The 14,827-nt window shown below is 43.1% G+C and overlaps 1 protein-coding gene across 1 annotated transcript in view; it reads right to left on the bottom strand.

Moving 5' to 3' along the window:
- Nucleotides 1-14,161, bottom strand: part of NKAIN2 (sodium/potassium transporting ATPase interacting 2) — an 850,529-nt gene extending 836,368 nt beyond the window's left edge. The window contains exons 1-2 of the mRNA XM_044291165.1: nt 14,138-14,161; nt 12,510-12,647 (exon numbers count right to left, since the gene is read on the bottom strand). Of these exons, the coding sequence (XP_044147100.1) occupies nt 12,510-12,647; nt 14,138-14,161 (162 nt within the window). The remainder of the gene's footprint in view (nt 1-12,509; nt 12,648-14,137) is intronic.
- Nucleotides 14,162-14,827: the final 666 nt, after the last annotated feature.

The following is a 14,827-nucleotide window of genomic DNA, read 5'->3' as shown; positions in this document are numbered from 1 at the left end:
AGGACGGGTCTCCTCCGTACTCTTACATAGATGGTGATGCATATGGGTGGTACGGCTGATAAATCTTTCCTTCCCTAGGGGGTGAGCTGCAGCGCTGTGGTGGGGGTGATTGTGAGTGTGAATGTGGTCTTAACCCTGGGTCTTCGGATGCGAAACAATACAATGTGGGGTGATGTACTCTGATATTTTCCACTCTCATGAAGTAGACTCCTGTAACACTTTAATAATGTACTGTCTATGAAACTCCGACGGCACTAGTCTTGAGACCTGCGAGTCTGATGTATGCTGTTACTCTTATTTTTCGTTCGGATAATAAAAAGTCTATTAAAAAAATTATCTGTGCCACATCTCCTGTGTAAAATGTGCGCATCCCTAAAATATCAGTGACATTCAGTGTACTGTTTCTGTAGACAGTGTCCACTGCGTACAGTTAAATTATCCGTGCCACATCTCCTGTGTAAAGTGTGCACATCGCTAAAATATCAGTGGCACCCAATGTACTTTTTCCATAGATGGTGTCTGCTGTGGACAGTTAAATTAACTGTGCCACATCTCCAGTGTAAAGTGTGCACATTCCAAAAATATCTGTGACATCCAGTGTACTTTTTCAATAGACGGTGCCCACTGCAGACAGTGAGATTAGCTGGACCACATCTCCAGTGTGAAGTGTGCACATCCCAAAAATATCTGTGACATTCAGTGTATTTTTTCAACAGACGGTGTCCTCTGCGGACAGTGACATTACCAGTGCCACATCTCCAGTGTAAAGTGTGCGCATCCAAAAAGTATCTGTGACATCCAGTGTACTTTTTCCGTAGTCGGTGTCTGCTGTAGACAGTTAAATTATCTGTGCCACATCTCCAGTGTAAAGTGTGCGCATCCCAAAAATATCTGTGACATCCAGTGTACTTTTTCAATAGACGGTGCCCACTGCAGACAGTGAGATTAGCTGGACCACATCTCCAGTGTGAAGTGTGCACATCCCAAAAATATCTGTGACATTCAGTGTATTTTTTCAACAGACGGTGTCCTCTGCGGACAGTGACATTACCAGTGCCACATCTCCAGTGTAAAGTGTGCACATCCAAAAAGTATCTGTGACACCCAGTGTACTTTTTCAATAGACGGTGTCCGCTGTGGACAGTGACATTACCAGTGCCACATCTCCAGTGCAGAGTCTGCAAATCCAAAAAATATCTGTGACATCCAGTGTACTTTTTCCGTAGTCGGTGTCTGCTGTAGACAGTTAAATTATCTGTGCCACATCTCCAGTGTAAAGTGAGCGCATCAAAAAAAATCTGTGACAACCAGAGTACTTTTTCAATAGACGGTGCCCGCTGCGGACAATAAGATTAGCTGCGCCACATCTCCAGTGTAAAGAGTGCGCCTAAAATTTTTATCTGTGACATACAGTGTACTTTTTACGTAGGCGCTTTGGACAGTGAAATTACCGGTGGCACCTCTCCTGTATAACGTTTTCTCATACCAAATACCTGTGACATTCCCTGTAATTTTTTATTAGCCGCTGGTGACAGCATTGACATTATGTGCAGAATATCTCTTGTGTGATGTTTCCACATCCCAAATACCTTTTTAAATTTTTCCAAATCCTACGCTACTGTACGTGTGACATACTTTCAAGCATATATCACATTTAAACTGAAGAAGGTGAGCAGTAAGGGATGGTGAAGTGGCCGTGATGCTGATGGTGCATGCAGAGGCCTTGGCCCTGTGCGTGTTAAAACTGTGCCTACTGTCAAAGAAAAACAGTCATCCACAATACCTAGCTTCATGTCCCAGTTTTCAGGGCAGCGCAGGACATCACTCTTGACGTCAGACCAGTGCAACCAGGTGGTCGATTAGATTGCAGCAGATAATGCTTCCAGTCAGTTAAGCACCACCCTGTCTTCCACCAAGTCTAGTCTTGAAACTCCCTCCTCCCACCATGGAGAGTCTGGCCAAACAAGTGATCCCACACTCGGATATTCCGAGGACCTCTTTTCCTCACCATTCCTTGATTTGGCCCTCTCACCAAGCACGCTTGAAGACGGACAGGTCTTGTGCCCTGATTCCTAAACTATTGAGCATCCACAGTCACAAGAAGATGAAGGTGTGGAATGGCAATTACTGTTTAATGATGTGGATGATGATGAGACACAGTTGCCAATAACTCAACAGCAATTACTGTCTCAGGTTGAGGAAGAGAATGAAACACAGTTATCAATCACTGAGGTTGTGGTTGGGTCAACAAGTCAGGAGGATGAGCAGAGTGAGGAAGTGGAAGAGGAGGTGGTGGACGATGAAGTCACTGACCCAACCTGGGAAGGTGGAAAGCCGAGCAAGGACAGAAGTATAGAGGGGAAGGGATCTGCAGCACTGCTGGAAGAGGCATTCGGGTGGCAAAAGGGAGAAGGAGTGTCACACCAAACAGGCCTACAACTGTTCCACGGAGCACCCCCTTGCTAAATTTCCCTTGCCAAGGAGTAGGTGTTCCGCTTTCTGGCGCTATTTTGAGGAAAGTGCAGACGACGATAGAATTGCAATTTGCAACCTGTGCCATACAAAAATGAGCAGGGGAGTGAACACTAGCAACCTCACCACCGTGATCCGCCACATGGCATCAAAGCACCGTAATAGGTGGGCTGAACGCCTGGGTCCACAATCTGTGTCTGTGGGTCACACAACTGCCTCCTCTTCCCCAGTGTTACATGCTGGCCAATACACTGTCCAAGACGCAGGCTCGGATGCCTCCGGACCTTCACAAGCGACCATATCCACATCCATGTCCCAGTGCATTATACAAATGTCCTTCCCCCCAGGCATTTGAATGCAAACGCAAATACCCAGCCACCCACCCACAGGCCATAGCACTAAATCCGCAGCTTTCCAAATTACTGGCCCTGGAAATGTTGCCATTTAGGCTTCTGGACATTGAGGCCTTTTGCAGCCTAATGCCGGCAGCCGCCACATTTTTTCAAGGTGTGCCGTGCCAGCCATACACCAACATGTGTCGCGTAACATCACACGATCCCTGACCAAAGCAGTTAATGGGAAGGTCCACTTAACCACGGAAAAATGGACAATTGCATTCGGCCAGCGACGCTACATTTCCCTGACGGCACACTGGGTGAATGTTGTTAAGGCTGGGAGCGTGTGGTACCCTGGGATGGCACAGGTTCTACTGATGACAAGGATTGCGGGCCCTATGTTGATCAGGGCTTCCGCCAGCACCTATGTTAGTGGCTCCAACACCCGCTGCTCCTCCTCTGCCTCCTCCTCCACTTCCACCTCCAAATTATCCGCGTGCAGCACCATTCAGTCATCAGTTGGTGGCTGGAATCAGTGTAGCAATGCAGTGGGGAAGCGGCAATAGGCCGTGCTAAAGCTGATATGCTTAGGGAACAAACAGCACACTGCCGCAGTGCTATGGCAGGGTATAAGAGACCAGACTGAGCTGTGGCTCTTGCCACTCAACCTACAACCAGGCATGGTTGTGTCTGATAATGGCCGTAACTTGCTGGCGTCTTTGGAGCTCTGCAAGCATAGACACATCCCATGCCTAGCCCACGTCTTAATTTTAGTTGTTCAGTGGTTTCTCAAAACCTACCCAAATTTGCCTGAGCTACTGGTGAAGGTGTGCCGCTTGTGTGCACATTTCCACAAGTCATCAACAGCTTCAGCTGGTTTGTCAACGCTGCAGCAGCGCTTGAAGTTGCCAGCTCACTGGCTGTTGTGCGATGTGAGCATGCTCTGGATCTCGAAGTTCCACATGTTGGCCAGGTTTTAGGAGCTACAGAGGGCAGTAGTGGAATAACAGCTGTAACATGGTCATCGCCTTTCCAGTCAGCTTGGATGTGGGCATGGATGTCTGACCTCTGCGAGGTTTTAAGAAACTTTGAGGGATTAAAACAGATGGTGAGCGGCGATAACGCTATTATCAGCTTAATTATCCCTCTTCTGTGTCTACTCAAACACTCTCTGCTCACAATTAAGGATGACGCTTTGCATGTGGAAAAGGTGGAAATGGGGGAAAACATTACACAAGATGATAGCCAGACCACCCTCAGTTCATCTTCTCAGCGCGAATTGGACAATGATGAGGATGAGGATAAGGAGCAGGAGACGGTTGCCTTTAATTCCATCTGTTCTGCGTGGTTTGGCAGAAGAGGAGGAAGAGGATGAGGAGATTGAGAGTGATCCTCCTGATGACAACAGCAAAGTCTTGCCTGTTGGTACTCTGGCACACATGGCTGACTTCATGTTAGTCTGCCTTTCCAGTGACCCGCGCATTATACACATTTTAGGCAACATTGGTTACTGGTTGTTCACCATTCTCGACCCCCGCTACAAAGATAAAACTTCTAATCTCTCATTCCTCTGGTGGAGAGGACGAACAAAATGGTGTAATACCAGAAGATCCTTGTTAAAAATGCTAAAAGAGCTTAGTGGTGTACTAGCAAAACCATTAACAGATTTATTTAACCAATCATTGGTAACAGGAGTTGTCCCAGAAGATTGGAAATTAGCAAATGTTGTGCTCATTCGCAAGAAAGGTAGTAGGGAGTAATCGGGCAACTATAGGCCAGTAAGCCTTACATCAAAAGTGGGGAAATTTATGGAAACCATAATTAAGGAGAGAATTGTGGAACATCTTAAATCCGATGGATTAAAAGATGAAAAACGACATGGGTTTACTTCAGGGAGATCATGTCAAACTAATCTTAATGATTTTTTTGATTGGGTGACTGAAATAATAGATGGCGGTGGTGTAGTAGAAATCGCTTATCTAGACTTTAGTAAGGATTTTGATACTGTGCCACATAGAAGGCTTATCAATAAACTGCAGTCTTTGAGCTTGGACTCCCATATTGTTGAATTTATTAGGCAGTGGCTGAGGGACAGAAAACAGAGGGTTGAAGTCATGGAGTATATTCATACCAAGGTCTTGTTACCAGTGGGGTACCTCAGGGATCTGTTCTGGGACCCATATTGTTTAATATCTCTATCAGCGAAATTGCAGAAGGTCTCGATGTTAAAGGGACACTGACAGGCCTTCTGAGCATAATTAACTCTTTATATGGCCCCCTAGGTCTTATAATAAGTTCCCAATTCATATAAGTATTATCCCTGTGCGCATTATAAAACGTTAAAAATAATCTTTATAATCACCTGTCCTTTCTGCCCAAGGGGCGTTCTTTGTGCTGCATTTGTGCCCAGCCGCGTCCCAACTGCCGGATCCTTAGACACGCCCATCTCATTAGTATTCACTTCGCTGGGCGGTATTTTCCTGTCCCCGACATTTGGAGATCCTGCGCATGCGCCCGGCACCCTCGCTCGACGGGATCACATTGCACCAAGTGAATACTAATCAGATGGGCGTGTCTAAGGATCCGGCAGTTGGGACGCGTCTGGCACAAATGCGGCACAAAGAACGCCCCTTGGGCAGAAAGGGCAGGTGATTATAAAGATTATTTTTAACGTTTTATAATGCGCACAGGGATAATACTTATATGAATTGGGAACTTATTATAAGACCTAGGGGGGCATATAAAGAGCTAATTATGCTCAGAAGGCCTGTCAGTGTCCCTTTAAGGTGTGTTTTTTTGCTGATGACACAAAGATTTGTAACAGAGTTGATGTTCCTGGAGGGATACACCAAACTGAAAAGGATTTAGGGAAACTAGAGGAATGGTCAAAAATCTGGCAACTAAAATTTAATGTTGATAAGTGCAGATAATGCACCTGGGGCGTAAAAACCCAAGAACAGAATATAAAATCAGTGAAACAGTCCTAACCTCAGTATCTGAGGAAAGGGATTTAGGGGTCATTATTTCAGAAGACTTAAAGGTAGGCAGACAATGTTATAGAGCAGGAGGAAATGCTAGCAGAATGCTTGGGTGTATAGGGAGAGGAATTACCAGTAGAAAGAGGGAGGTGCTCATGCCGCTCTACCAGGGGCGTAGCTATAGGCTCATGGGCCCTGGTGCAAGAGTTCAGTTTGGGCCCCCCCTACCCTCAATACCGTTTCATAACACCACCAGACCCATGTACGCCTAATGGCAGAACTAAAATCTCACAGAGAAAATACATTTTGATCCAATAAATGCATAATAATAAGGATGCCATTTAAAAGTAGTAAAAGTTCTTATTTTTTATTGAAAATATAAAATCTGAGTGAGATAAAGTGTAGCCCCCCTGGCTCAGGGGCCCGCATTTGCGACCGCTGCGACCCCTGTAGCTACGTTAGGGAAAAGAAACCGCCCTTGTTGCGCATGGCAACCAATCACAGAGCAGCTTTCATTTTGTGTTCTGCTCATGTAAAATGAAACCTGCTCTGTGATTGGTTGCTCCGGGCAACCAAGACAGGGCCTCATTTGTTGAAGGGAAAAGAAACCGCCCGTGTTGCGCATGGCAACCAATAACAGAGCAGCTTTCCTTTTTTTAAGAGCAGAATACAAAAAAAAGTATCTGCTGTGATTGGTTGCTATGGTTTTAAAAAAACTGATATTCAGCTTCTACACGTGAAGAAACATGTCCCTGTTCACTTACAGCAAACAGAGACCTTGACTGCGGGGTGGAATTTAAACAAAAGTATATTAGAAAGTTGCTAAACGTTTCCTTGACCGTAGTCTCAATGTCACAAATGGCAAATCTGCAGAGAAGGGGAGGGGAGGTGGTTGTACGACTGCACTGCTGCCAGGAACATTTGCCTTTTGTGAATCTGGGAAAGTTGGGTGAATACATTTGACCCACAACATATGTGACTGGATGCATATGTAACGTGGCACTGAGACAGAAGCAGTCTTTCAGATTTCATTGATACCATGTAAATTGCAGGTAAGTAGCGGTGTCTCAAGTCCCGTCCCATATATTCCACTGCTGCCCTCAGTCTCCCCCCCCCCCCCCCCCCGGCGCTGCCAGTGGCTGACGAATGCCTGTTTGAGGGGATGCAACAGGTTTGAAAACCAGAGCTTCACTGGTAAAACTTGCAGGGCATGCTGCAACAAGTAGTACTTCGACCAGCGGGAGAGCAACTGGTTTCTAGGGTCTCTGTCCAAAGAATGGAAGGACAGGCAAGCACATTCCTGAGTCTGCAGCAAGAGGGGATATGAGAGAGGGCTTTACCTCCTTGAGTCACTAGGCCGCACATCAGGGTGAGGGTGTTGGTGGGGTGTCATGAAACTGTCCCAGGCTTTGGAGAGTGTTTCCCTGACTCTGTTGGAACTGCTATGTGTTCTCGTTGTCTCCCCTACTCGGTTGGCCAAGGAACTATGGACTCTGCCACCAGGGGGCTTGCACATCTGTATTATAAAGTACTGTAGAGGCTAGAGGGCCCGGCGGCCGGCCAGAGGCTATTCAAAACTCACCTCACGCCGCCAGCCACCCCACAGTCACTGCTGCCTGCTGCTTCTGAGTGTCTGACTGGGAGGGAGCCGGAGATGCGCGGAAACCACGCCTCCTGGCGACTCCTCCTCACTCAGTCACTCAGAACTCACCTCACTCAATGTCTGCTTCCGCGGCCGCCCCCTCTGACACACGTGAGCTGCCTACTGCGCTGCGCCGTGCGCACTGCCCCCGGGCCCCGGCACTATTAGATCACATTTTGAATAGGAGGCGGTGGGGGGGGGGGGGGCCATTGCGACCCCTGTAGCTACGCCACTGCGCTCTACAGAGCACTAGTGAGACCTCATTTGGAGTATTGTGCGCAGTACAGAGAACAGCTACTAAACTAGTACATGGATTGCAGGATAAAACTTACCAGGAAAGGTTAAATGACCTTAACATGTATAGCTTGGAAGAAAGACGAGACAGAGGGAATATAATAGAAACATTTAAATACATGAAGGGAATCAACACAGTAAAAGAGGAGAGAATATTTAAAAGAAGACAATCTGCTACAAGAGGACATAGTTTTAAATTAGAGGGAAGTATTTCTTTACTGAGAGAGTAGTGGATGCATGGAATAGCCTCCTGCAGAAGTGTTAGCTGCAAATACAGTGAAGGAGTTTAAGCATGCATAGGATAGGCATAAAGCCATCCTTCATATGAGATAGGGTCAGGGGCTATCATAGTATTCAGTATATTGGACAGACTAGATGGGCCAAATGATTCTTATCTGTCGAACCATTCTATGTTTCTATGCTTCTCCAAAAATTTCCATCTGACAACACTGATGGCAGAGTCCATAGTTCCTTGGCCAACCGAGTAGGGGAGACAACGAGAACACATAGCAGTTCCAACAGAGTCAGGGAAACACTCTCCAAAGCCTGGGACAGTTTCATGACACCCCACCAACACCCTCACCCTGATGTGCGGCCTAGTGACTCAAGGAGGGAAACATTTTGGAAAATGGTGAAGGAGTATATAGCAGACCGTGTCAGCGTCCTCAATGATACCTCATTGCCTTACAACTACTGGGTGTCCAAGCTGGACACGTGGTACGAACTGGTGCTCTACGCCTTGGAGGTTCTGGCCTGCCCTGACACCAGTGTTTTGTCTGAGTGGGCATTTAGTGCTGCTGGTGGCATTATAACAGATAAGCGTATCCCCCTGTCAAATGAAAATGCTGACAGGTTGACCCTTATAAAAATTAACAAGGCCTGGATTGACCATGACTTCTCTACTCCACCAAAGTAAAGCGGATGAACATAAAGGCATTTTAAATGTGGATTTTTTGGTGTATTGAATACACTGTATTCCCATTCACCCCTTCCACCACAAACAAGGCTATATGGTTGAATCTTCCTTTTCTCATCCTCCTCCTCCATCATATCAACATGCTCATTTGTCGCATATAATGCCCTTGCATATATTCCCTTTGCATATAATGTTTTACAGGGTCAGCTCAGCTGCAGGCCCTCGCATATAATTTTCTAGAGGGTCAGCTCACCAGCAGGCCTTCACCTAAAATGTTTTACATGGTCAGCTCACCAGCAGGCCCTTGCATATAATTTTTAGAGGGTCAGCTCACCAGCAGGCCCTCACTTACTATGTTTTACAGGGTCAGCTCAGCTGCAGGCCCTCACATATAATGTTTTACAGGGTCAGCTCACTAGCAGGCCCGCACCTAAAATCCTTTACAGGGTCAGCTCACCAGCAGACCCTTGCATATAATGTTTTACAGGGTCAGCTCACCTACAAGTCCGCACCTAAAATCTTTTACAGGGTCAGCTCACCAGCAGGCCTGCACCTAAAATCTTTCACAGTGTCAGATTACCTGCAGGCCCATGCATATAATGTTTTACAGGGTCAGCTCACCTGCAGGCCCGCACCTAAAATGTTTTACAGGGTCAGCTCACCAGCAGGCCCTCACCTAAAATGTTTTACAGGGTCAGCTCACCAGCTATAATGTTTTACAGGGTCAGCGCACTAGCAGGCCAGCACCTACAATTTTTTACAGGGTCAGCTCGCCTGCAGGCCCTCACCTATTTATACTTTGCTTGGAAGTGGTAGCCACAGCTGTTTCTCAGGCTCCCTATCCGGAATCAAACCCTGATTCCCTGTTACCCATGGTCACCGTGGTTCACTCTGAATATAACATTGAAAATTGAAAGAGAGTACATCCGAATGGATCGTCGCCATCACGGGGACGTGAGATCGGGCCCAGGTTATCTAGAGTCACCAAAGCTGCAGCAGGCCTTCGCCCATAATGTTTTAGATGGTCAGATCAGCAGGCCCCTGCTCCAAATGTTTTTGAGGGTCACCAGAAGGCCAATAATCATAATTTTTCAAGGCTGTGTATGATCCCCTTCTTTATGTGTAACAAAGGGTGTATTGTATTTTTGGTTCCTTGTAATTTTTGGCAGCCCTTTCACTTAGTGCATAGGCTTTATGAGTGTAGGAGTTCCACTACCTGAACAATTGTGCCACAATGTGAATAAGGCCCCCCTTTATGTGATATACAGGTTGTATCGGAGTGCCTCTTCCTTGTAATTTTTGGCAGCACTTGCACTTTATATACAAGTAAATATATAGGATATAATGTTTCCTAACAATTATTCCTCTAAAATCTATTTTATCTTTGGTTTGTGCGTATTATTGTCAGTCTGTAAAAGTGGCATACTATTCAGACAACATCGTTCCCAGCAGCGACCTGGGAGTCCACCACATATCCAGACATCCTCCCATGCTGTTCCCGAACCATTTCAGTGGTGTTTCCTTTAATTTCTGGCATTTTACTATGAACCAGGCACCCTCCCCTCTTCAGAGCAGGGGGTGTCTGGTTTAATGATCGGATTCTTTCATTGACTTCCATTATATTCGGGTGCTCAGTAGAGCACCTGAACATACCAATGTGTTCGCCCCAAGCACCCGAGCACTATGGTGCTCGATCAACACTAGTTACCATTAGTGTTAAGTGAAGTGAAGCATCCAAAGTTGAATTTGATCCAAAGATTAGGGAAAATTTGATTTGCAACAAATCAGAATTTCCTTGCTCTTTGTGGTATAGAATGATTGTTTTTCGTAAAATGGCAGCTACACCATTACAAAGTGAAAGTAAGAAGCCCGGGAACACAAGATCTCCCATAATGCCGTGCAGACAGCCAATATGTAGCTACCCAGCCCATGTGATGTCATAGCCCTTTAAAAACCTCATCCCATGCGGTCTCTGCCATTTCACTGTCAGCTGAGCATAGGAAGAGACATGGCAAGCACTTGGGACAGTGTTCAAGAAAGCCTTTACTTGTATAATATTGGATAGGGAAAGTGCAGGGACAGTGTACTGGGAGAGTTTCTGACACTGTAGGGAGAGCATAGGGGGAGCACAGGGAGACTGAAGAGACAGAAAAGGGACTGTAATCTGAAGCTGCATAAATCCCTCTGTAGGGCACAGAGCTATCTAATTGAATGGTGTCACCTTGTTTAATAGATACGCTATTTTATTCTGAAATTGGGGTAAATAACCTGTATTGTTCCACTGTTATTGGGATGTCCACCTTGTTTAAGAGATAAACAATTCAATTACACCTTGATTCTCAAAGTGGGGCAAATTACCTGTATAATTCTACTGTTATTGGGTCTCCACTACTTTATTGGCACTGTCTTCATGTCCTTCTTTTGTTCCACTAAAGAGTCATTAGAACACAGGTCTTACAGAGGGGCACAGTGTTTTTTTTTTCTTTACTAAAATGTGCTATATGCTTTTATTTTGGTTTAGCTAGGGATTAGCTAGGACTGTTGGTAGCCTGCACAACTATGCTCACGTCCATATACTGTATGAGACCTCCCTGTCATACAGACGCACAGTCACTGTTTCACTACCAAGAAGGACTAGCTATGCATGTTTCTGCACTACACTGTGATTTACACCAAGATACACTTTCCCTGCAGGCCAGGATATAGCTGATTTAAAGTGCTTTGTGACAAATTAATTCCGAACAAAGCAAATTTCTTGGAGAAATTTAGCGAAGCGTCCGAATATAATTTTTGAAAAATGTGCTTATCTTACCATTTGTATTATCTGTCTCATCGATTTGTCATCAATTTTTCTCTTGCAGCTATGGCTACAGTCCCATAGACCCATAGATCTTAAACTACTGAATAATATGTGCTACTGTCGTAGCAGGAACATAAAGCTGTTTGGAGATAGTCTTTAACATGTTTGTCTATAATTTTCTTTCTAATCTCCTGAGATACATCTCTACTTAAATTTCTTTCATCCATGATACCAAGCAGCACAGTGACAACTTTTCATCCTTTAAATAGGCAGACCGATTTCTGGACACACCTTAGTTTAAAATGTCTTTATGGTCAAATTATTTTCAATCTTTTCTAGCGGCACCATCATTTGGTGACAGACCAGTTTCATTATATTTTTATATATATTTTTTTATTCTGTTAAATCACAATTCAAAAGCAATATCTGATTTTCATAAGACTGTGGCTATACAGTATAGGGTGCAAGCTGTATTAAAAACCAATTATTGCATTTATTTCAAATAACATTTCTTTCTATTTTAGAATTATAACTTTTTCACATTATATGGTATAATATCTAGTGCTGAGCAAACTTGCGATTTGCAAGTTCGGTGTTCGGGTTATCTAAGCATAGACTTCTATTATGACGGAATGCAATATGGAATGCCTCTTATAGGCTTTTGTAGTGCATGCTGTCATAGAATTCTGTTATGGTCCGTGGTAACGGAATGCATACAGAATTCTTAGATAACCCGAACACCGAACTTGCAAATCAAAAGTTCACTCAATGCTAACAATATTATGTGTTGAATAAAAAAAAAAGCCACACTATATAGGTCAAATTAAAAGCAAAACATTTGAGAAGTTGTAGTCCTACTAGCCAGTATTCCAGATATTCTTCCTAGAAGTACACCAGCAGTATTAATAAGTAACATTGTTATATTGCATTTAGTGTTATTTGGGAAGTCCGGTTGAGAATTTATTTTGTGGAAATAGTTGGCATGGCATGCTATCCTGGGCATTGTAATTTATCAATAACATAAAGTCCTGTCCAATTCAAGCTACTATGTTAGAAATGTACACACACTTACCCCTGTTATATAACGCGTTCTACACTGAATAGTTCCAAATAATCCAAGTATAACAATAATGATATGTACAAAATTTGCCAAGATAGGTGCCCACTGGTATCCAAGGAAGTCAAATATTTGCCTCTCCAGAATGCAGGCCTAAAGAAAAACAAAAAAGAATATTGATGGTAAAACACAGAAATTTACTATACATGAAAAAATGAATATAACATCAAATAAATTACAAGCTCATCAATTATGACCACAACTGGATGTATTTATTCATGACAATAATTTTTTTTCTTGCTAAATGTATTTTAAAATCCAATTATAATCAATTGCTAAGAAGTCACAAGTGTTCCTCCATTGTGACAGGAAATGTAAAACGGGGTAGATTTGCTAATCTTGTAGACAGTGTAAATTTAGAAGATGCACCAAACACAGTATATCACAGTGGTTCATACTTGATAATACATTTGGTGACTCCTTTGGAACTTTTGTCAAACTTTAATAATAAAATATATTTTTATATGTTTTGTTGCTCCTGTCCAAAGACACATACTGTAAGTCTGCTTATTGGCTCTACACATAAAACAGCAGAATTTAATGAATTTTTGCTGCCTTTTTATTTTGCATTTTAAATGCAATCTTGAGGAATGGTTGCAGTTAACAAGTTAACTAGTTAAGGACTGTTTGGTATATATTTATGGCAGACAGTTCAAGTCTCTAAAAGCCATGCCTTAGTATATTAATGGTGGTTTTAGTCTAGATGGAGCCCAACCCAGGCAAACATGATCATGCTTACATTGCCTGGACCTGGCAATCAAAGTGCAGAGGGCACTTCAGTTGCAGACATAGCAGTGCCTCTAGAAGTAATGGCAACACCCTCATTGCTCCTAGAGGCTAATTTGCTGATATTAAATTTCATTTTTCTCAGCACCGCAGGCATATATGAACATGGGACCAACACAGATGCCTTCAGCTGCCAAGTGCACATGTAACAGGTATAAATCTGCTGATGGATGCCCTTTAGTGTGCTGTAATATTTATAGTATTACTCTTTTGAATAATGTACTAAAACCAGCGAGCGTCACAAAAATGTATTTACTTCTTAAACATATATTTACTTCTTAAAAATACAATATAGTGTAGGTGGCAATCACCTGATCTGCTAAATCCTTCTATCCTGGTTGCCCTGCTGTGATAGCAGCAGCTCTGGGTATATTTAGAAGATGGAGTGTCACAAATGAGTTATTTATTCAGCGTCATTTATGATTCTAGATGTAGTGTTTTATCATTGTTTGCCAAGCTTACAAATATAACAGTTTGTAATTTGTTCTTCTCAATTTTGCTAACATCACAAAATATAATCCTGGTATTAAAAGTGCTCATACTGTGAAAATAAGCAGCATAGTACTAAAATATTAACAAACATAATCACAGGCTTTACTACCAGTACCTTCCTTCTCCATATTCTAAGACTTTTTTCTTTATAAATTATTGAAAAACATATTTTTCAGGTTGTCAAATATATTAACTCCTTCTTTCTCCAAGACATAGCAGTACGCCAAGAGCCTCTATTACTCATGTACTCTGGCTCCAATGACATGATCACAGGGCCTGACATCACTATGGAGACAGTCCCATACCTGACAAAGGATCTTTTCATTCATTAAGGACACCACTTTTTGGTGCCTTCAGGACATATCTCATTTTCCAAATGTGACGTGTCATTTTATGTGGTAATATCTTTGGAATGATTTTACTTATCCAAGTGATTCTGAGATTTATTAATAAAAAATAAAAAAATAATATTGTTTACTTTACCTTGTCATTATTTTTCAAATGCACTGTAATTTTTTGCAATTTTTAAAAATTTTAAGGAAATTTCTATATTCCGTTTTACAGGCTAGGGCAGTGCTAAAGCTCGCCCATTAGTGTCGGTGACATCACCTGGCTCACTGCTAGATGGAAACCCCCACGTAGCATTCCCCCAGATCTCAATAAAATGCCTTTGTCATTTAAGCTATGCGAGGCTAGTTTTATAGTAAGACAAGCTGTAGTTTTTATTGGTGCCTTTTTAAGATGCATATGATGTTTTCATAACATTTTATTCAATTTTTAGGAAGGTAAATTGGCCAAATAATTGCTAAATCTGTCAATGTTTTTATTTCTATTTTTATGGGGTTTACCATGCAGCGTAAATTACAGGATAACATTTTGTCAAGAATAAGATTACAGCTATACCATATTTATTTAGCAATTTTTTTTTTACTATGTTTGCATTATAAAATCCCTTTTTTGTCACCCTATTATAAGATCCAACTGTGTAAGGCAGG

This window comes from Bufo gargarizans, chromosome 4, assembly GCF_014858855.1.
Source record: "Bufo gargarizans isolate SCDJY-AF-19 chromosome 4, ASM1485885v1, whole genome shotgun sequence".
Lineage (NCBI taxonomy): Eukaryota > Metazoa > Chordata > Amphibia > Anura > Bufonidae > Bufo > Bufo gargarizans.
Note: the sequence above shows the minus strand (reverse complement) of the source record. Positions and strands in the feature narration are given on the sequence as shown.